Genomic DNA, 21,547 nt, shown 5'->3' with positions numbered 1-21,547 from the left:
TTAGTCATGCTGGCCACATGACACGGAAAACTGTCTGTGGACAAACACCGGCTCCCTTGGCCTGAAAGCGAGATGAGCGCCGCAACCCCATATTCGCCTTTGACTGGACTTAACCGTCCAGGGGTCCTGTATTTCAAATAACTGATTGTGATTTTATGTAAACTGTGCTGTTTTTACTGTTGTTAGCTGCTCTGAGCCTGGCTTTGGCTGGGGAGGGCAGGATATAAATAAAATTTATCATTATTATTATTATTATCATTACCTGTAAGAGGACAATGTGAGTTCTGGCACTTCTTTTTCTAGAAAAATAGCACGGAGACAGTTTTTGTGGGGGCAAAGGGTGGCATGGGCAGAGGAGGCGGCAGGTGGGTCAGAAAGCGAGAGAGGGGGTTTGCACAGCCCTGGTGGAAGAGTTTTTGCACAGAGGCGGGTGGGTCGGAGTGGGTAAGGGGATATATAGTAATTTCTGCACTAGGTAAAGTAATTTTAGCCCCCTCCACCGCCCCCTTCTACCAGTCTCATATTTTGTCCTTTATTTTCCCCTGACCAAAGACATTACCCAGAATGAAAGCGAACTACAACTCCCAGCGCCTCTAGCCAGCCACAAATAACAAGCTATATACCACAACACAACACCAGAAACAAGGAACCGAGACCCTTGGCAGAAACGCCCAGCCTGAATAAATCCAGTAAGGCGCATGCGCAGGGGGCCCGCTACCTCAGGCAACGTGCCTTAACCCCTCTCGGGGGACCGTTAAACACCGTTGCGAAAGCCACGCCCCGAAAGTGGGTAGGGCTGTCGTTCTCTTCATTTAAATATAAGGAGGCTCCTTTGCGGAATGAGGGCGAGTGGAGCAGCAGCAAGCAAGCAAGAAAAGGGGCGGGGCTTAAGTAGCTTCGCCCCGCCCCCTCCAACGGTTTCGCGCGTGAGCGAGGCTTCGCCGGGAGCGTTGCGCGCTTTTTCTCCGGCCGCGGCGTGCGGGGAGGCGGGAAAAGGCGGGATGCTCCCCTCGGCGGGTTACTTCAGGAGTCTCCCTTGCCCCTTCGACGCCCGCGGGTGCCGGCGGCCCCACTGCCAGTACAGACACGAGGCCCTTCGGCGCCGGCGCCGCCTTCAAGGGGAGCCGCGGGTCCCTCAGCCGCGGCCGCTGAGCGGCTCTTCCGCGCAGGGTGAGGGAGGGAAGCAGCCGCCGCTGGCGCGTGTGGACGGCGGCCTTAAACGCGCGTTTTACTTCACGCCTGCGGGGTCCTTCACGCCCGACTGCGCGTTCCCGCCTTTTCCCCACATCAGTTCCCCCGAACTGGAGCCTCTTCCCCATGAGTCGGATAAAATATCAAGGCTTGTCATCCCAGCCCGCGCTTTTAAAAAGCGATATTCCTTGCTTTGTGTCTCCTCTCAGAGAAATGAGACTGAAAATAGGCCCTTTTTTATTAGCGGCATCTGTGTTGTGCAGTGCCGGATTTACGTGTAAGCTAAATATATAGCTTATACAGTATAGGACCCCAAAAAAATAAAAGGGGAAAAAAACTGGATGTACATTTCCAAAATATAAGATAAAAAACAAATAAAACTTACAGCAACAGTGTTTTGTGTTGTGTAGGAGCCTTCCTATGATGTAAATCATGGGCCGGCCTCCTAGCCTGCTCCCTAAAATATCACTGGTTTGTTCATTTTGTATATAGGGTGCCTACATTCTGCATTTGCAGATGGCTTTAGCTATTTATAGGTCCATAAATTACCATATAGCATATATTCAGCACAAAAAAAACAGCGACAAATTACCTTCAGTAGCTTAGGGCCTCATCAAACCTAAATCCGGCCCTGGTGTTGTGTTAATAGTCTTTTTACCTTTTTTCGGTAGTTCTTATTTCTATGTTCCTGTGTTGCCATGGCATTATTTTTCAGGTGATTTGGAATATGGTTTCTTTAGGCACCCCTAAAATGCATTCACTTTGGCTCCTTCGCAATGTCTTTGTTGAGTAATTCTTAGAAACAACGCACATGGTTTAGATGTGCTGGGTTTTTGTATCGTGTGTCGCTTTAAATCAATAAAGTATTCCAATGCCCTTCAAAAATAGTTGATGACCGAACTAAGAGTTTGGGCTAAGTTCTGTAATTGTATTCTTTAATGCTCTGTTTACATATAATTGAAATATTAGTGTATAACCTAAGGCTACGGTATTTATAAAACTTTCTTCTAATCAACAGGTCTTGATAAAAATATCCAAGAATTAGAAATGATCAACAAAGCAATTCAGTCACTCAAGACTGAAGTTGAAGAGCAGAAGAAACTATTCTGTTACGACTGGGTGCAAGATTTCAAAAATAATGTGATTTTTGCAACAAATCACAACAAAGGAAATAAATCTTTCTCTGATGAAGGTGATGCCTGTAATAGTCCTGTAGAAGTAAAAAATAATACCATTTCAATCTCAAAAGAATCTAAAAGGTCCAGTAAATATATTATTGACCATAGCTGTCCAGCTACTGATCTTGAATATGACCCATTACTCAATTATTCTGCAGGTCTCAGGTCTTCTTTGAAGGAAGTAGATAAAAATGACACATGCCACTCTAAACATTTTAAAGTCTCTCATTGTAGAGATTTACAAGCATCTATAAAAACTTTTCCAGGTGAAAATAGATTCAGATCCCCAAGGAAGAGATCAGTAAGTTCTTCACCAATAAAACTCCAGGAATCAGATGATGATATGCTTATAATAGATGCCCCACCAATGAATGTATCAAAGAAACCAAGAATAAGCAAGACCTATAAAAAGTGGAATAGGGAAGTAAATGAAATGAGTTTTGGAGCTAATTTAGAAACCGTTCAGAACTCTGGAACATCAGATATTTTAAAAAATTTAGAGGGAGAAAGATCAGAAGTCATCACTGTTGGCCTGCACAGTGTTAATCAAAGTGATGGAAATAAAAGTAAAATAAAAATGTCAGCAGTAGAAAGTGCTTATTTAGCAGATGTCAAAGCGAGTGCTTTGAATGTAGGAAGCAAACTTTGGACAAAATATTACCCTGCTACTAAAGACAATAATGTATCTCCTCAGATGAAGTTTGAAATGAACAAAGAAACTTTGAAGGAGGAGTCACTGAATGTTACTTCTGTTAAAGCATGCAATATTACTGAGGAGGTTAGTAATCATAAAACTTTGCTGAAAAACAAAACTCAGACTAACCTATATTGTAGAGGCAGTACAAAAGATAGAGTTACAGCACTACAAGAAAGCTCTAAAAAAGATCCAATACCTTTTGGGAAATGGAGTATTCAGCTACATGGAAAAAGCAACGCATTGCCTATTAAACGAAGCTGTGTTCCAGTTTTGAGTGAGGATACATTTGTCGAAAAAACTGGTGAAAATTGTACTGATAAAACTATGAAAATGGATGCCAAAGAAAATGAGATAATTGTATTAGACTCTTCTGAAGAAGATGACGTTGAAGAGGATCATGAACTTTCTGAATCAGATGATACTATGGAAGAATGTCGGAGAATTTTCAATGAGTTTGTTGAACATGAAGCACAAAAGGAAAGGTTAGCAAAGCAGGTATTTTTGCTTTTCTCAGTTTATACCTTCCTCCTTGTAAAGGCAGACACAAATTGTTTTCTATTTAATCTTTTTTCTGACCAGCACTTTTTTTTGGTGTATCAATGCATATTCACTTGGTGAGAATCTGGAAATCTGCTCCACTTCCCAGTGGGGAGGAGTTGCGGTGGACCGCGTGGCCACCCACTCCCCACCGGGGGCGGGGGACTTTGTCCCCCGTTGCCTGGGGATCCCGGCCACGTCAGAGCCCGGCCAGCCAACCTGCTGGCCGGGGGGGGGGGGCGTGGCCAGGGCCCTTTAAACAGAGGAGCGAGCCAGAGGACTTCCTCTTTGGCTCGCTTCCTCAATCAATCTTTTTTCTGACCATTCAGCACTTTTTTTGTGTGTATCAATGCATATTCACTTGGTGAGAATCTGGAATTAACAGATGATAAAATTCCAGCTAATAGCTAGGGGGAAAAGTAGTACTTTTTTGTTAAATGAAGATTTTTTGTAATATTAAAGATTGCCTTTGGATTTCCATCCTCTGAAAGTCTTTTTTTAAGTTTCAGGAAGCCAGAGTTCATTACAGAACTGCAGTATCATGAAAACAAACCGTAATTTGTTGTAATTTTATAATTTAGAAACAACAGTCTTGATAGTTTTTGCAGTTTGTGTATGGCTATTTTCCTTTCTTTAAAAAAAGCAGGTCCTTGCAGCGCAAACAGACGTAAACTCAAATTTGAAGACAAGTATGCTTCCTGGACAGAAGAGAAGAATTGCACACACTGCAAAATTTGATGTGAGTTTCAATCTAGCAGTTTGGGGAAATATTTGCTAGTATTTCATTATGTAAACATGGATATAGGTTAATGGCAAATAAGTGGTGTCAACGTATTGAAATTAACGGACCTAACTTAGTCATGTTAATTAATTTCAATGGGTCTACTGTGAGTAGGAGTATCATTAGATACAGCCCGTGGTGTGGGAAACAGTTCTTAATATCTTAAATGAGGTACTAACACTTTGTCTGTTAAAGCATGTTGAACCTGTCAGGCAGGTTCTAAGTTGCATTTTCATCTCTGCATTTTCCTCTCTTTACTATGATTCCAAATGTTGACTTAATTTGCGTTTGTTTCATCAATAGATTGTAGATACAATTTGCATATCACCTTAAAGTTAAGAGCCTCGAAACACTAAGATGCCAAGTGACAAAATATCAAATGATACATTGGTAAACAGGTCCAAATTGCTAATGGACAAACCGTTTTCTGATACAAGGTGCTCTACTACTTTCAACAGAATGGTATTGATAGTAACTGAAATAGTGACCCAACTGTTTGACCATTTATCTTTATGAAGAGATGGAAATACTGCTTTACAGTCTTGGGGTGTAACTTTACTTTAGGGTAGTAAATACAGTATTGCACTTACTGAATTTAGAAATTGTTCATTCTTCAATACTCATCAGGTTAATACCACTAAAGAAATAATCGTGCCTTTAAAAGCACCTCTTCCAAAGCGGACCTGTCATTCCAGAATACTGCAAGCACAGCAACAAGCAACACAAATAACAACTGCTGTTAAAAGTGGTCAAGCTTTTGTTGCTGCAACTTGCGGCCCAAAGAGAACTGCATCTGTAATACCAGCTACTCAGATTCAAAGCATGGGCCCCATAGGTATGACGAAGTAGTATATTACACTTTTGATATTTGTTGAGTTTGTGTGAGTTAAAACAAGTTTGTGTGAGTTAAAACAAGATCTCATAAAATTTAGCTTTAATTTGCTTCCCAGTCCCCCAGACCAAGAAACCAACAGCAGGGTATGTAGAGAATGAGTAGTTGATTGTTCCTAGGTTTCTGATTCAGATCAGGTTTCATCAAAACAGCCAGTGTCCATGCATTGATAGCTTAGAATCTGTGAGAGACAAATGTGGTGTCCTCCAGATGTTTTCAACAATTCACACCAGCCCTAGCCATGAAGGAGAAAGGGAATAGAACACTGTTCCACGCTATTTGAAAACATGCCCACCTTTGTGTATAGACAATACAGATGGTATCTGTGACTTTAAATGAGGTGATTGCAAGAAGGTGTGCACAACTGGTAACCACTGTACAAAAGCACCCTGTGGAAAAATGACCCCTGTGCATTTCAAAGGCTACATTGTACACAGCCTGTATCACAGCCATTGCATCTTACAATACCTGTTTTCTCCAAAGCAGAACTGGATTGGTTCCCCTCCCCCCCGGTGTCTCTGATAGAATTAGTGATGTGTAAGGGATGAGCTCCCGTTGCTCAGTCCCTGCTCTTGCCAACCTAGCAGTTCAAAAGCACATCAAAGTGCAAGTCGATAAATAGGTACTGCTCCAGCGGGACAGTAAACGGCGTTTCTGTGCGCTGCTCTGGTTCACCAGAAGCGGCTTAGTCATGCTGGCCACATGACCCGGAAGCTGTACGCCGGCTCCCTCGGCCAATAAAGCGAGATGAGCGCCGCAACCCCAGAGTCGGCCACGACTGGACCTAATGGTCGGGTCCCTTTACCTTTTTTAAGGGATGGTTTGGGGATATATTGCTTTATGTACCAGTAATTGCTGTTATATGTAAAATAAATGCTGGTACACATATTCAGCAAGCTGTTGGAAGGCTGGTATTATCAACCAGCAGCATGGAAACCTTCAGCGAGCTCAGGTGATCACATGACAGGTCATATTGTCTGTCATACCTGGGGCAAGGAATGGTCACCACACAAAAGCTGTTCATCCCATGTGACTGCCTTAATGGTCACTCTGGCATTTACTGTAATCATTCAGCTTCCAGATAAAGTTTAAGAAGATAGTTTGGCTATGTGAAGTGCATTTACAAATGAAGCTTTAAACTACACAATATTTGTCTGTTTCAGTTTGTTTAAATGTGTTTGAAGTTCAGCCTGTTGGAACAAGCACTGGCCAAGTGAATGTACTACTTCCTGGAAATGCATTAACATCAGTGCCATGTAGACTTTCCAATTATCCTGTTAAAAAAAATACTCCCAAGCCAATTAAGGTATTTCATATTTTCCTTTGTGTTAAAATAGAGTAAAAGGCTTCTGGGTTTATAGTCAAATTTATTAAGAAGTTATTGGGGGACATATGGGAAACCAGTGCATAACGTGCCATACAAATCTAGTTTGAAATGGTGATGTCCTAATAGTATTTTTTAAATTTAAAAATCAATTAAATTTAAAAATCAAAAATTTAAAAATCAAAGCAGAGGTGGTTTCTAGGTTGAAGGTGACCAATAGGGCTTTCCCATCCAGTCTACAGCCCCTTCTCTTCACTGCAATGTGTTGTTTAGACTTTGACATAAACTGAAGACTGTGTTCAAGCCTAATTCTAGTATGAACATTTTTGGTATGTAGGTTGTTTATCTGTGTAGGGATAATCCTCCATTCCTGTGTGCTGTGACCCAGTAGTAAACAGTGCTTATTTTAACTATAATTTCATTCGAATTTGAGCCAGGTCAATGGATGTGTGGGTGGGTGTATGCCCATGTCCATGTTTGCATGTGTGTGAGAGTAGGCCAGGACTCATTTTTGGCTCTGCTGACCTTGATGGGCTGGCAAAGAGGGAATGCAACCAATGGGATTTAAAGTGTTAACAAACCACCACAATACAGTATATTTAGAGAGATAGTTTGCTGTTGAAAAATATTCTGACTTTGCCATACTCTTGCAATTTTGGGGATAGGATTTGAGGGAGAAGAGTTTGTAGCTATAATAAGGTATTTGTTCAGAAGTCTTTTCAGTGATTTAGAATCCTTTTCTTTTACCCAAAACAATAACTTTCAATAAGTTTAGGAACGTTATTTCAATTCATGCATGTAGTAAGTTAAATATAAGTTAACATTTCAGGCATCAAGTCGGAGAAGGCCTCCAGTGATTGTGGAGCTGGGATCCAAAGTACCACATGACACAAGGCAACGATATGTCAATTTTTTTTTTGAAGAATTCTTGAAAGTTTGTGCAACAGTCAATGAAGCTTTTGACAAGGTCTGCAGTAGTTTTAAAAACCAATGTAATTTATTTTTATGGCAGTTATATGAATTGTGGATATGTGAAATAAGTGCTGAGTGCTTTGTTGCAAACATAACATAAAGTGTGATGCTGTATGTGTATACTCAAGAGTAAATGCTATTAATTTTGGTTGGACTTCTGCTCCCAATGAATCCTGCAGTGTACTGCAGTTTTAGGCTGCAGTCCTAAACCTATTTACTGGGGTGAAAGTCCCTTTGACCATAATGGGACTTGTTTCTAGGTGAACATACATAAGTTTGCAGTGTTAACTGGTACTGTATTGGCCTGAATATAAGCCTCATGTTTCTCCCAAATTCCAACTGTGAAAAATTAAAAAGTGTGGCTTATATTCGCGACTTGACGATATGCAGCCATGAGCGCGGCAAAGCAGCGCCGCCCAGCGCGTATTCCTCCATCCTCTCCCCCAAGGCCGGGGAGGAAGGGGAAAGGCCGCCGGGGAGGAAGGGGAAAGGCCGCCAGCAACGCAGCTCCATTCCTCGCTGCTCCCAGTATGCAGCCGGGAGCAGTGAGGAATGGAGTGGCTTATATTTGTGTATTTTTTTCTTTTTCCCTCTCCAATTTTAAAGGTGCGGCTTATATTCGGGTGTGGCTTATATTTGGGCCAATATGGTATATTAATAAGCCCTTTGAAAATTGCTAATGGCTGAAGGTTTAATCTGGTAATAATTCCTTTGATTACAGATGCTTCCACTCTTTTCTATTAACCTATTGGTCTGACTGGGCACATTTAGAAGATCTTCCTTTTTTATGGGCAGAAGTGATGGGGACTTTCTGTATTCATTATGGATTTGTCCTAAAAAGTAAAAGTTAATTATTAATATTTACCGTATTTTTCGCTCTATAACACGCACCTGACCATAACACACACATCGTTTTTAGAGGAGGAAAACAAGGGAAAAAATATTCTGAATGAAACAGTGGACGTATCATTTTTGTGCTTCATGCTGTGGCCACAGACATGTGATCTGATGGTGAATTTGGGGTGACCCAATGCAAAAATCCTGAGAATCCCTGTGGATCCATGCTTTGTAACCACGTTTTTGCACCATTGCAGCCCCAGGCAACAGTGGGTGCATGATTTTTTTTTGGGGGGGGGGGCAGGCTGTAGCCATGGACATGCTATGTGCTCTGATGGTGAATTTTGGCTGACCCAATGCAAAGATCCTGAGGATCCATGTGGACCCATACTTTTTAACCACGTTTTTGCACCATTGCAGCCCCAGGCAACAGTGGGTGCGTGATTTTTTTTGGGGTGGACAGGCTGTAGTCATGGACATGCTATGTGCTCTGATGGGGAATTTTGGCTGACCCAATGCAAAGATCCTGAGGATCCATGTGGATCCATGCTTTGTAACCATGTTTTTGCACAATTGCAGCCCCAGGCAACAGTGGGTGCGTGATTTTTTTTTTTTGGGGGGGGGACAGGCTGTAGCCATGGACATGCTATGTGCTCTGATGGTGAATTTGGGGTGACCCAATGCAAAGATCCTGAGGATCCATGTGGATCCATGCTTTGTAACCACATTTTAAGTGGGGAGGGAAGGAAAAACACAGACGGCTAAGAATGCAGGAGAGGGCTATAACGTGAGGAAAGGAAGCAAAAGTTTCCACCCACCCACCCACACAAGCCAGCCAGCGTGTGCTCTCTCTCTCTCTCTCTCCCTCTTTAAATGGAAGAAAGCATATTTGAATGCTGTGTGTCTCCAAAAACAAAAAGCAGGAAGTCAAATCAGAATTTTAAGCCGAACCTGTAATCTCTCTTCCCTTCACAAACATTGTTCCTCCGGAGCAGGGAGAGGATAGAAGGACGGACGCTCTGCTTACCTCTCTTCTTGCCTGGAGGGGAGGGGCTTCCCCTGCTCTTTGTTCCGTTTGAGCAAACACAGTAACGAAACAGAGAGGGCGGGCAGTAAGACCCTGAGGCAGAATTCAGGAAAGCTGCCACTTCCTCTCTTCAGGCTTCCCTTCTCCCTGAAGCGCGGTTTGATTTTTGCCTCATTTTTCTGCTCCAGGGACCACACATTTGCTGCATAACACGCACAGACATTTCCCCTTCCTTTTTAGGAGAAAAAATCTGCGTGTTATAGAGCGAAAAATACGGTAATTACTTTACTAAATGTATCTGTCACCCATAAATATTCCTATTTCCAAACAGTATTTGAAAAATGAAACATTCCTTAGTAATAAAAAGGCTAAGAATCATTATATATTATTAAATTGTTGCTGCATATTTAACAAAAGAAACCTAAATTGGAGATAACAGGAAATCAACTAACACAATCTTCTTGAATGAAAATAATTGATTTCAAAAAAGAATCTGATTTAAAATAAATTCTGAATTTAAATTGAAGCGGATATGGTGATTATACTTATCTCTGAATCTGTTGTGAGACCATCACAGTTAAACACTTAATGTGGTGCAAAACTATAGGACTATTTACAGTACATCACTAGTGGAGTGTTGAACTCGTTTCTCAAACTGCATGCAAGCACCCACAGCAGTGCCACACAGAAAGCCACTGATGAAAACCAGAAGACCTTTAAAAGCAGTTTGTGATGGAGGGAATGAAAACTTTAAATTGTCTGGTGCAACTGAAAAGGATCTCTTGAGTTGTGGCCACTGGACTTTAAATGCCACTTTTTCTTTATATATATATCAGGGGGAAAGGCAGGATATAAATAATATATTATTATATATTTATATCCTACCTTTTTCCCTGATAGGACTTAAAGTCACTCACGTATAAAAACAGAACCACTAAAAAGGACATCCGAAGGCAGCCCTCTTTAGGGAAGTTTTCAATGTTTGGTGTTTTATTGTGTTTTAATAGTCTATTGGGAGCAGCTCAGAGTGGCTGAGGCAACCCAGTCAGAAGGACACCATATTATTACTATTATTATTATTTGTTTGGATGCTCTTCCCCATTACATACTCTGTTCCATTGCGGGGCGGGAGGGGGGGAGTACAGGGTAGATGTGCAATTTACAGTATATATCATACACACTTTTCTTTTTAATGTAGGCATTGATAGAAGAAAAGGCAATATATGACCGTTGTGGTAGTAAAAATATATACTTGAACATAGCTGTGAACAAGCTTAAAAAATTGAGGGATCATAGCAGTGTGTCAGCAGATGGTAAGTTCCAATGATGTGGGAAGGGAAAACTGGTAGTTACAATGGACCAATTTTATTTCTCTTCTAAGTACATTTAAATTACATACAATGTTTGTTTGTAGAAATAAGTTCACATTAACAATGTGAGACATCTGTGATTTTATTTTGTATAGGCCAGCCCTCAGACAATAAATGCACTACTTCAACTGGCTTTAGAAAAGAAGAAAAAAATGGTAAAATAAAACTATTACTGTATTTTGAAAAATTTGCACAAAGTATTAAAATTCTTTCACAACTGAAGTACTTATAATATAAAAAGCTACTTTTTTCTAGTTCTAATACTCTTTGATTACTTGCTTATAATGAAAATGAAAAGTAATGAAAAAAATTCAGTGCTTTCAAAATGTTTTTATTCTTGTTTTTATTATGTATTTTTCTTTTTTGTATTTTTTGCTGAGATCTTTGAATGAAAGGTTGTATATAAATTTAAGAAATGCTATGACAAAAGGCATATATTTAGGATGAATTTGTAAAGTTTCACAGCATATATAAACTTAACCAAAGAAAAACTAGCTGCTACTGACTACCTATAAGTTGAATCTGAAAATAATTCTGAGTTATAATGTCTGAATGACAGCTCTTCAGAGTTTTTAAACTGTTTTGTTGGGGTGATTAAGATTTTACAGGAATTACTCTCTATAAACTTCTAAAAGAATATGCTTTGACTGATGAACAGTTGAAGGAAAATGGCTTCCCTGAACCAAATCCTGAGAAACCTGGCAGTGCTATACTATGCAGTGGCGCCATAAAAGCAGCTTTATCTGACTGTGAGTAAGTGAGAATGGAATGAAAAATTGACACTCATCAGAAAAATCTTCCTATATTGTTCAAAAAATGCCTTCCAACATAGGAGTTCATCCACAATGTGCTACAATAAAATGCTTGTAAGTGTCGCTCATTGCCAGTACTGTGAATCAAGTCATCCTGGTTAATAAAGCTTGAAGGATAACTACCTTTTTTCTGCTCCTGAACTATCAATTTAACAACTTAATTAATATTGTTTGGGTGATTATCCATCTGTTCCATGTATAATTGGAATATATCTGAATTACTCCTACCAAAGCTTTACTATTTTGATCAGTAATTACGCTAGTAGTAGCAATTCTGCTGCTTGATAATGTGAATGAGAACCAAATTCATTAGATTTTTTGCAGTTGTCTCTGGTGATTAAAATGGTTTCTGGGGGTAAGTGCAGATGAACATCTCGCAGGTCTCAATTCTGGCTTACGACTGGATTGTGTTACTGGTTACAGCTTCCAGAAGAATTTGTTGTCGATGCGGAGAAATCTATACTGTAACTTCATCAGGAAGGCATGTTCGGAAAGAAGAATGCAGCTACCATTCTGGTAGAGTATTAAGACATAAAGGTAAGGATAAACTCCTGTCTCCCCAGACATATACTGGACATGCCGGTGAGATTGAGACTACTCAGGTAATGTCCACTGAAGCAGGGCCAGCAAGTTAAATTTTGATTAACAATGAAGGGATTAAAAACAGTTTTGCTTGCATTTTTCCTTATTAAGCCTCCAATCACTTACCATTAGATACAGACCTTGCACTAATTTGTGGTGTAATATTCTTAAGCAAGAACAAACATTGGTTCTGTGTTTTTCTCACCACTTCCTGTCACACATTGTTTTTCATGCTTTTTTCAATTTATAACAATACAGAGAATTGTGACTTAGTATTTTAGTAGCCAGGATCTTAAACTGGAATTGATTTTAATATTATGCTTAGTAAACCAACATCACAACACAGTTCCCCATTTCAGATCTAACAAAACTGATGCTGTGATGGTGATTAAATTAAACCAAAGTTGGCATGTGAGGGAGGAACATCCAGGTCTGATGCTTGTTCCAACTTTCCTAAATGGTGGTTTAGCATGCCAGGACTGTCACCACCCCCAAAAGAGCCCATGTAGTGTAGTTAAAACTAATAAATTATATTCAGCTATTTATGCTTGACTTTATACAGCACCTCACCTCCATTTTCCTGCTCTTTAGTAAAATACATGATGGGTGATAAGTTTGTTGTTTCATATTCTCAGTATAGCTACAATCTTGAGAGAAACTGACACACATTTGTAATAAAACTATAATTTCTTTGGATAGTTAGAAATCCAATTCAGTATCCCTTTCTTCAATGCATGTATATTTGATCCTCAGAATTCAACTTGGTTTTGTTAAACTGATTTTTTTTTTAAAGCAGAGCTGCTCCCATAGTGTTCTGGTTTGCATATTTAAAATAAATTATGGTTTAATGTGAATGAAAAGTGTATTGGTGTATGCTGCTAAAATTCTGGGCGCTTCACGCATCCCTCAGTATTACTGCTGCCAGGAAACAAACTGTTGTGTTGTCAAAACCTGGGGTTGTAGTTTCTTTCTCCAAACAAACCATGATCCAAAAACAAAGTATGGTATGTTTCCTGACAGCAGTGAAGGGAATTTTTTCCCCCGATTTCAGCAGTGTGCATCAACTTGTTTGTTCACATTAAACCATTGTTTATTTTAATTATTTGATTGTGATGTGTGAACCAAGTCAGGGTAAGAAGATAACTGATAGTTCACAGTACAGTCGATCAAAATTTTAATTTTTAGGATAAGAATTGATTTGAAATTACTCATCTGCTTCCTATTACTTACCCTGTAACAGTTCCGGGTGGTTTGGAAACACGTTACAGTTGTTGCGAAGGAGTGGTAGGATCTCCTGGATGCCAGGTTGCAAAGGTGAGAGTACTCTCCAGTTGCTGTTCTCAAACTTTTCACAACAAACCAACAACACCAGAACTGGCTTATGAATATAAACAACAATTTTACTAGAATGAGTATAAAACCTCATAAACCAACAAGACAATGAACAAACTAAAGTGAATAACCAAGCCTGGAGATACTCACAAACATAAAATGTGGCAGTGTCTCTCTCATTGCTATACTGGTTATGTACGCGATAAGAATGTCTTAACACAGCTGGAACAAATACAGTGGTACCTCGGGTTAAGTACTTAATTCATTCCGAAGGTCCGTTCTTAACCTGAAACTGTTCTTAACCTGAAGCACCACTTTAGCTAATGGGTCCTTCTGCTGCTGCCGCGCCGCCAGAGCACAATTTCTGTTCTCATCCTGAAGCAAAGTTCTTAACCCGAGGTACTATTTCTGGGTTAGCAGAGTCTGTAACCTGAAGCGTATGTAACCTGAAGTGTATGTAACCCGAGGTACCACTGTAGCCATTCACTGGAAGCACAAAGCTACAAACGTGGGAGCAGTTGCCAGAAAGCGTTCTTCAAGTAGCTGTTAGCTGGAAGTGCAAAGCCAAGTGATCAATTGAAGCCAAGTAGATGAAACCTGTTCTCTGGATATTATCCAGGTTTCGTAGCAAGCTTCATCAGTCCATAATGCTATTCACTCAACACTGTTCAATAACTGTGCCTATGAGTACCTTTTGTCTTCAGTGAACTATGTGTTAAGACATTCTTATCGCATACATAACCAGTATAGCAACGAGAGAGACACTGCCACATTTTATGTTTATGAGTATCTCCAGGCTTGGTTATTCACTTTAGTTTGTTCATTGTCTTGTTGGTTTATTAGGTTTTATACTCATTCTAGTAAAATTGTTCTTTATATTCATAAGCCAGTTCTGGTGTTGTTGGTTTGTTGCTAATTATTGTTATAACACCTAATGCATTTTGTGTGTACTCAGACTTTTCACAGCATATATATTTCTCAGGATTTTGTTTTGGCTTTTGCTTGCAGCAACCTGCCTATGACCACTGATTGGCTGTCTATATAGAGAGGGATTGACAGGGGTCGAGTATGAAAGACAAAGTGTTTCAAAATCTCTTGAATTCCAGCTATAGCTGTTCTGCTAGTCTTGTTATCTTAGCAGAACTAGAGCAAAATAGGTGACCAAGTTTCCTTCCAAGAAGCTCCAACCCTCTTTTGTGTAGAGCAGGGTGGTCCAATGTGCAGCTCAAGGGCCACATGGAGCCCTTGATGTCTTTTTTTGTGGCCCTTGGCAACATTTGACACACACACCCTGTGATGCAGCCCTCCCATTGCATTCCCAAAGCTGGGTAAGTGAGGCTCTGGGCTTTGGGAAAGAGGCTTTGACAGGGTCCTAGAGTCGTCCTGCCTGCTTCCCAGAGCCCAGTTAGTGCTTTCCCAGCTTTGGGAAGGAGGTGGGTGTCAAATGTCGGCCTTGTTTCCTGCCCCCGCAGTATGCCACCTGCAGGTTCCATGTCAAAGTACTCTGGTGGCTCACTTGGTATGAAAAGTTGGGCTGCCCGGGTGTAGTGTGTGCTCTGAATTTTTTCTTGGCCCTAGAAGCCGTTTCCTGAACTGAATATTGGTGTAAGTGTAGTCTTTGGCAGAGAGACAAAAATGTATGCATTTCTGAAGTTCTTAAAAGGTAGATGAGAATAGGCGTAGATTTTTAATTTGTTTTTGGGAATTCTGTTCTCATGATAGCATAATATGCTAGAAAACAAGATGGGACTGGTTCTAAAAAAGTGTTGGAGCTCAAGCCTGTCCTCATTTCCTTAAATTTAAATTTGTGAGAGAAAAGCAGATAAGTAATAAATTAGTATTGAATATGCTAAGGGACACTTTAGTTTACACTTTCTGGGACTTGGTCCTGATATTAAAACAATCTGTATCTTGATGGACCAGTGGCAGATGCTGTAATAGTTTTGCTTTCTGTATTAAGGTTTAGATTGTGGTCTTCTATTTAATTTTTTTGCCTCCCTCATCTTGGTTACTGTGTGGGGGAAATGAACATTTGAAATGCATGAAGAAGTAGCATTCACAATTTAAAAAACAGATAATGAACGCTGAGGATTTCAACTTCATATTCTTTAACATCAACCAATAATCAAGTGCCTGACAAAATAGCGTATAAACTTCCAAAAGATACTTAGTAAATTTCTAAGGTGAATTTCCAGAAAAGGGAAGTTGGAAATGGTATGGTAACTTAATTAAAAGTTACTGAAAATATGTCACTTCTCAGACTAATTTGAATATTCCTTGGTGCTTTGTAGCTCCATGTTCATGATGGCAGAAAAGAAAATATAGATGGCTTTGTGAAGACTTTCATCAAACCACCTCCACTTGATGGAAATCATGGTGTATTTGCGTTAGATTGTGAAATGGTATGCTAAGTTAGGATCCTTTAAAAAATGCAATTTAAAGTGCAATTGTGTTTTCCTAGCAGTATAACTTAAGGACATAAAGGGAAGTCTTCTTTCTGCACATAACTGTTAGTTCTCTTTCTGCACAAAACTGCTCCATTATGGGGAAGCCTTGCCCCTCTTTTCTCTTGCTTTCTGAGAAGTCTTGCTTGTAGGCTTTCCCCTGCTTTTGCACACACTGTACGAACCTGCTCTTCATGCCTAGCTGACCACATCTACAGAACTTGATTGTTACATTGTTTCATGCTATGATCAATCATTAGTAACAGACATCCTAAGCTCATGGAAAACAAACTGTTCCTGCTCTCCATGCCTAGCTAACCACCTCTACAGAACTTGATTGTTATATTGTTTCGTGCCATATTAATCTCTAGTTACAATTTAATTAGGAGGCTTCATGCCTGTCTAGTTCCAGCTTCGATTCCCAGCCTTTACTCCATCGATGATAAATGATCACACGTAATCCCCACCTCTCACATGTAATTCCCACCTTATGCTTATGTATCAACCAATCAGCGACAAGCACACCTGTGGCAATGCTTGTAATATTCAATAAAAGAGGCTCTCAGGGTCCGCCCAGACGGACGCCTCATGTTACACCTGCCTCTCTCGTCTCCCGTGATTTTTCATTCCTACAAGGACAGATGTTGCCTGTGCTATTTTTCTAGAAAAAGAGGTGCCGGAACTCACCCTGAATGCCTCCCTCATTCTCTTAGAATGGCAATGGCGCCCTTCTGAGAGGTGCTAGAACTGAGTTCCGGCTGAAAAAAGGCACCGGATGTTACTCTCTTCAGTTGAGAAATGTAGATCAGACAGGACAGACTGACTTGAGAAGGAAAAACTGCCCCATAAAATGCACCTGCTTTTGTTGCTCTCCTGAATTGTAATTGGGAATTATTTTTGTGGTTTTTATTCTGATTGTATCTAACCCTGGTGTTGCTACATGATGAAGCATGGGTTAAAAACTTTTAAAATATTTTGAAATTAAATAAAATATGTAATGCTGGCAATATACTTCTCTGGGAGTTGGATATTAGTGGGTTTTTGTTTTTGTTCATTCCTTCTCTAGATATAGAAAGTGCAGGATGTATAGGAAATATAGGACCATTTAGCAAAAACAAATACACATTTTTACATGCAGCTACATGTGTATTTTTCTTTCAGTGTAAGCAATTACTTATAAAACTTGATTAACATAGAACTTCCATTGTAAATTAACAATATAATCTTTTGGGTAATCAAGTAGCTTACTAAGAGGTAACTGATGAATTGAAAACATCTTTTATCATAAAAGCTGACAGGAATTTCTAGGAATTCCCAGAGAAAAATGTTACTTTTATATTTTAAAGTTTCTAGTATATACCTACACCATGCACTGCCATGATTTTCAATGTAAAAAATATGTTTACAAAGTAGCAAAGATGTTTTCATCTATCTCCACCATTTCAAAATTACATTAGTTTTTATTTCAGTTTATTCAGAACATAATCAGGAACTAAACTTAATTATGGAAAATTCTATTTAACACATTTCTCTTCTAGTGTTACACAACACGTGGATTGGAACTCTCCAGAGTGACAGTAGTTGATCCTTCACTTCATGTCATCTATGACACGTTTGTTAAGCCTGATAATGAAATAATAGATTTTAATAATAGGTATGTGTCTTATTCAAACACCAAAACATCAAGTGTTTGAAGATAAGTAACTGTGTTTATACTCAACAGAAAACCAGAAATCCTGAGAATAGGTCAGACTGCATGAGCTACATGTGAGTGCAATAGGGCTCCTTTGCATTTGCTTCACTCCTCCCTTTGTGTGAGCAGCTGAACAAGCCAGGTTTTAATGCTTAATCATGTGAACCAAGGTATAATTAATTGTTTCTAATCAACCCAAGATATTAAGCATACCTTAAAGCGTAGCTTCCGAAGTGTAATGGCAAATGGCTTCAAATCAACTAGGTTATGAAGCTGTGTTTGGCTTAATATCTTTAGTTGTTTTGAAGCCACAAATTTTAATTCTAATCTTCACGTGTAAATGATAAGCTACTATTTAAGTGCTTAAATCCAACTTTTATCAGCTGGGTGCATAAAAGGGAGAAGGAGGCTGTCCTTGTGCATAACCTGGCTCATTAAGACAGGATTTTTGATTAGCACTGCATGTGAATGCTGTCAGTGATGTATAACCCATGGGCTACTTGTATAGCATCACTGCTTTTTGCTGTAGTATTTCTATAAGAAGTGCATGAGGGGTCTGGAGTTAAGTTACTTATTGTTATTTTTTAATTGAATTTTATAAGTAATAATTAAGTGTAGGTAAAATATGTGCAAAATACCAGCAGAGAATAGGATTGAGACAAATAACAGACAGATAATGTTATTACTTTGTCATGGTCTGATTCCTTCCCTAAATTTTTCATTCCAAAAGGAAAATAAAAATTCTTCAGTTGTATCAGTTGTGGGATAAGTGAATCTGGTATTTCTAAAATATTCATGTCTCCCTATTGTTGTACTTCCCTTGACACTCTGATTTGCTTTAGGTTTTCTGGAGTGACGGCAGAAGACATGAAGAATACTGTAACATCAATTCGGGACGTGCAGGCAATATTGTTAAACTTGTTTAGTGCAGACACAATTTTAATTGGACATAGTTTAGAGAGTGATTTGTTTGCTCTTAAGGTATATTATACAGAATGATAATATATTTATAATGATTTGAAATGTTTTGCTTAAAACCTGTTCAGGTTTAACTTCTGTATACTGTCTAATACTGCACACAGAAGTGCCCTGCTGGATTTATACCATCTAGCGCAGCATTCTGTTTCCCACAGTGATTAACCCACTGCCTCTGGGAACATGAGGACAACAACTCTCTCCTTTGCGGGTCCAGGTTCACTGATGTGGTGTGGGTGAGGGATAGATCTAACATGAATTGCAATAAAACAGGATAGGAGTATTGGAATTTAAAGAAGCCATAACTTTATTGATTACAGATTTCAGCAGGTTTTGGCACTAGGTGTATATCCTGAAATTGACCAATTGTTGTTCCCCAGCAACTGATATTCATAAGCACACTGCCTCTAGTCCTAGAGGTGACATGCAAGCATATAGTCATCATGAATAATAGCCATTGATGGGTGGCTGTATACTTGATGAATTTGACTAATTTTTTAAAATAAGCAAAGCTAGTCACCAAATTCTATAGTTTAACTATGCTCTGAGAAAGAACTGCTATGGTAAACATGTTACAGAGAATGGGAGGATGGGTTGTGTAGCTTGCTAGCCAGGAAAGAGGCTAGGATGCGTAGTATGAGGCCTTTTATAACCTTCCCCCAAATCTAGTTTCCAAATGCCATGTTGGGCCAAAATCCAAACCCTTGTGAGAGTATCTTGCCCTCTCGCCCTCAGAATGGCCGGGGCTTCCCAGCCATTGGATGCTATGCTACTGGAGAGACATGGCAATGGTGCCACAAAGTAGCTGCAGCCTTTTCACCACTTCCCAATGGCATTGCTGTGGCTCAGAGGCCCCTATGTGAAAAAGTTAATGTGATATGGTTTTTGTTGTTGTAGTTTAGTCATGTCCGACTCTTTGTGACCCCATGGACCAGAGCACGCCAGGCACTCCTGTCTTTCCACTGCCTCCCACAGTTTGGTCAAACTCATGCTGGTAGCTTCGAGAACACTATCCAACTATCTTGTCCTCTGTTGTCCCCTTCTCCTTGTGCCCTCAATCTTTCCCAACATCAGGGTCTTAAAGCTTTAACTGAAGCGATAGTGTGTTTTTTAACCGCAAGAATATTTTAGGAGGCAAGACACAATCCAGTTTGAAGTGTCACTGAATTATCCAGCTTTGTTTCTTTTCCAGCTGTTTCATAATAAGATTGTGGATACATCCGTAGTTTTTCCTCATCGTTTAGGCCTGCCTCATAAAAGAGCACTTAGAAATCTAATGGCTGATTATCTCCAAAGAATTATTCAAGATAATGGTAAGACCTGGCGAAAATGACAGTGTATTTTTAATGGAGAAGAACCAAGAAGCAAGCAATACCTATGTTGTCACTCAGACTTTACAGTTCAATCCAGGTTTCCCAAAATAAGGATTGGATTGGTCATGTGCCTTGTTTGATCACTGGAAGCTGAGTGTGTCAACTGACTGCATTGAAAATAACTGTCTCTTAGGTGATATTGAATGACATGAAAATTCGGCTTTGTAATTTGGAATTTATGTGATGTGATTTAATTTGATGTGATTGGCCGGTTAATAAAAATTATTTTTTAAAAAAATATATATTCTGTGACAGATCTAGATCATATTGTAGTGTGACTGAAATCTGAAACCTTGAAACCTATTCAAGTTTCTTCTGTGACAACAGTGACATTTTTTCTATACTATTATCCACCCTCAATACAGTTAGGCTGTGTACGCATTTGAAATAACAATAATTTTATTATTTATACCCCACCCATCTGGCTGCACATTCTTTCCCTCAAAGAATTATGGGCACTGTACTTTAGTGCAGAATTACAGTAATCCCAGAATTACAGCTCCAAGGAGCAAACTATAGTGCCCAGAATTCTTTTGAGGGAAAGAATGTGCTTTGAGGAGATAGTGTACAGACTGCCTTAGCGATCCATTATCTTTAAGATAATTTTAAAACTTGCTCTTTTAATAGGGTAATTTTGGAAACAAATGCAAAAACTTGAGTTTATTACTATAACCATTAATGTTAAATATTCAGTGCCAACTTTCTAATCTTTTAAATACTATGCATATTCATGAATGTTATTTTTTTCTAGTTGGTGGTCATGACTGTAGTGAAGATGCAACTGCTTGTATGGAACTTATGCTTTGGAAAGTAAAAGAGGATACTAAAGGCAGAAGATATTAATGCTTTGCAACAACAGCCTTTCTTCATCATTGCCTAGTGAAAGACAGTTTTCTGCCCCTGTTATTGTCCTAATTCAAAAGAGTACTGTGAAAAGTATATGCACTAGTTAGTTTTGCTGGAAGTTTGGGTTAATGTTATTCAGGGTTATGATATTTTTGTTCAATATAATATTAGAGTTGATTATGGGAGCTTTGTGCTAGTCAGAATTGTTAATGTAAACAGCGAACATTTCCCAATTTTGGCAGTTTGGAAAGAATACTGTACTTGCTTTGTTTTTATGAAGAATCCTATACTTATTTTCCTTTTATGAAACTTCTGTGTGTCCTAAGCAAAAAAGTTGTTTTCTGGCTGTCACTGTCTGCTGAAATAAAAACTCAAAAAAGCTGATATAAATAAAACAAATGTTAAACATTATGCAGTCCATTCATTTGGTTAGCAGATCTCTCTAGCAGTTGCATAGGTGGCCATAGGTAAGCAATTTGTCACTGTACCTGCTTTATGGCTTTGATCTATTTGTTAATCTTATGGAACAAAGTAAGTTAAATTGCAATTAGAGATTAAGGGCAGCAGTGAAAATGTAATTTTTATTTTTAAATAAAGAGTCAAAGGCTGTGCATTACTGAAATTTCTGTCAAGTCCATGTTCCAGTTCTCAGTTGTATATATCAGCTTGAGATGAGCATACAGC

The 21,547-nt window shown here is 39.3% G+C and overlaps 1 protein-coding gene across 3 annotated transcripts; it reads left to right on the top strand.

The window, feature by feature from the left end:
- The first annotated feature begins 901 nt into the window (after nucleotides 1-901).
- Nucleotides 902-21,274, top strand: LOC309521773 (RNA exonuclease 1 homolog). 3 transcript variants are annotated; one of them, XM_082204634.1, is made up of 16 exons: nucleotides 902-1,170; nucleotides 2,210-3,561; nucleotides 4,250-4,342; nucleotides 5,012-5,219; nucleotides 6,440-6,582; nucleotides 7,430-7,567; nucleotides 10,635-10,749; nucleotides 10,902-10,961; nucleotides 11,406-11,555; nucleotides 12,042-12,155; nucleotides 13,441-13,514; nucleotides 15,824-15,934; nucleotides 17,515-17,630; nucleotides 18,512-18,650; nucleotides 19,837-19,957; nucleotides 20,769-21,274. In XM_082204634.1, exons 1-16 carry the CDS (start codon nucleotides 1,002-1,004, stop codon nucleotides 20,858-20,860), a joined length of 3,195 nt encoding a protein of 1,064 aa, XP_082060760.1. In that variant the 5' UTR covers nucleotides 902-1,001; the 3' UTR covers nucleotides 20,861-21,274. The 3 variants fall into 3 exon arrangements, with proteins under 3 accessions (XP_082060760.1, XP_082060759.1, XP_082060761.1); XM_082204633.1 differs by having other exon boundaries at nucleotides 4,247-4,342; XM_082204635.1 differs by lacking the exon at nucleotides 902-1,170 and having other exon boundaries at nucleotides 2,251-2,383; nucleotides 3,064-3,561; nucleotides 4,247-4,342.
- Nucleotides 21,275-21,547: the final 273 nt, after the last annotated feature.

This window comes from Podarcis vaucheri (assembly GCF_965113315.1).
Source record: "Podarcis vaucheri genome assembly, chromosome: 17".
In the NCBI taxonomy this organism is placed as follows: Eukaryota; Metazoa; Chordata; class Lepidosauria; order Squamata; family Lacertidae; genus Podarcis; species Podarcis vaucheri.
This window is presented reverse-complemented; position numbering and strand designations above follow the sequence as displayed.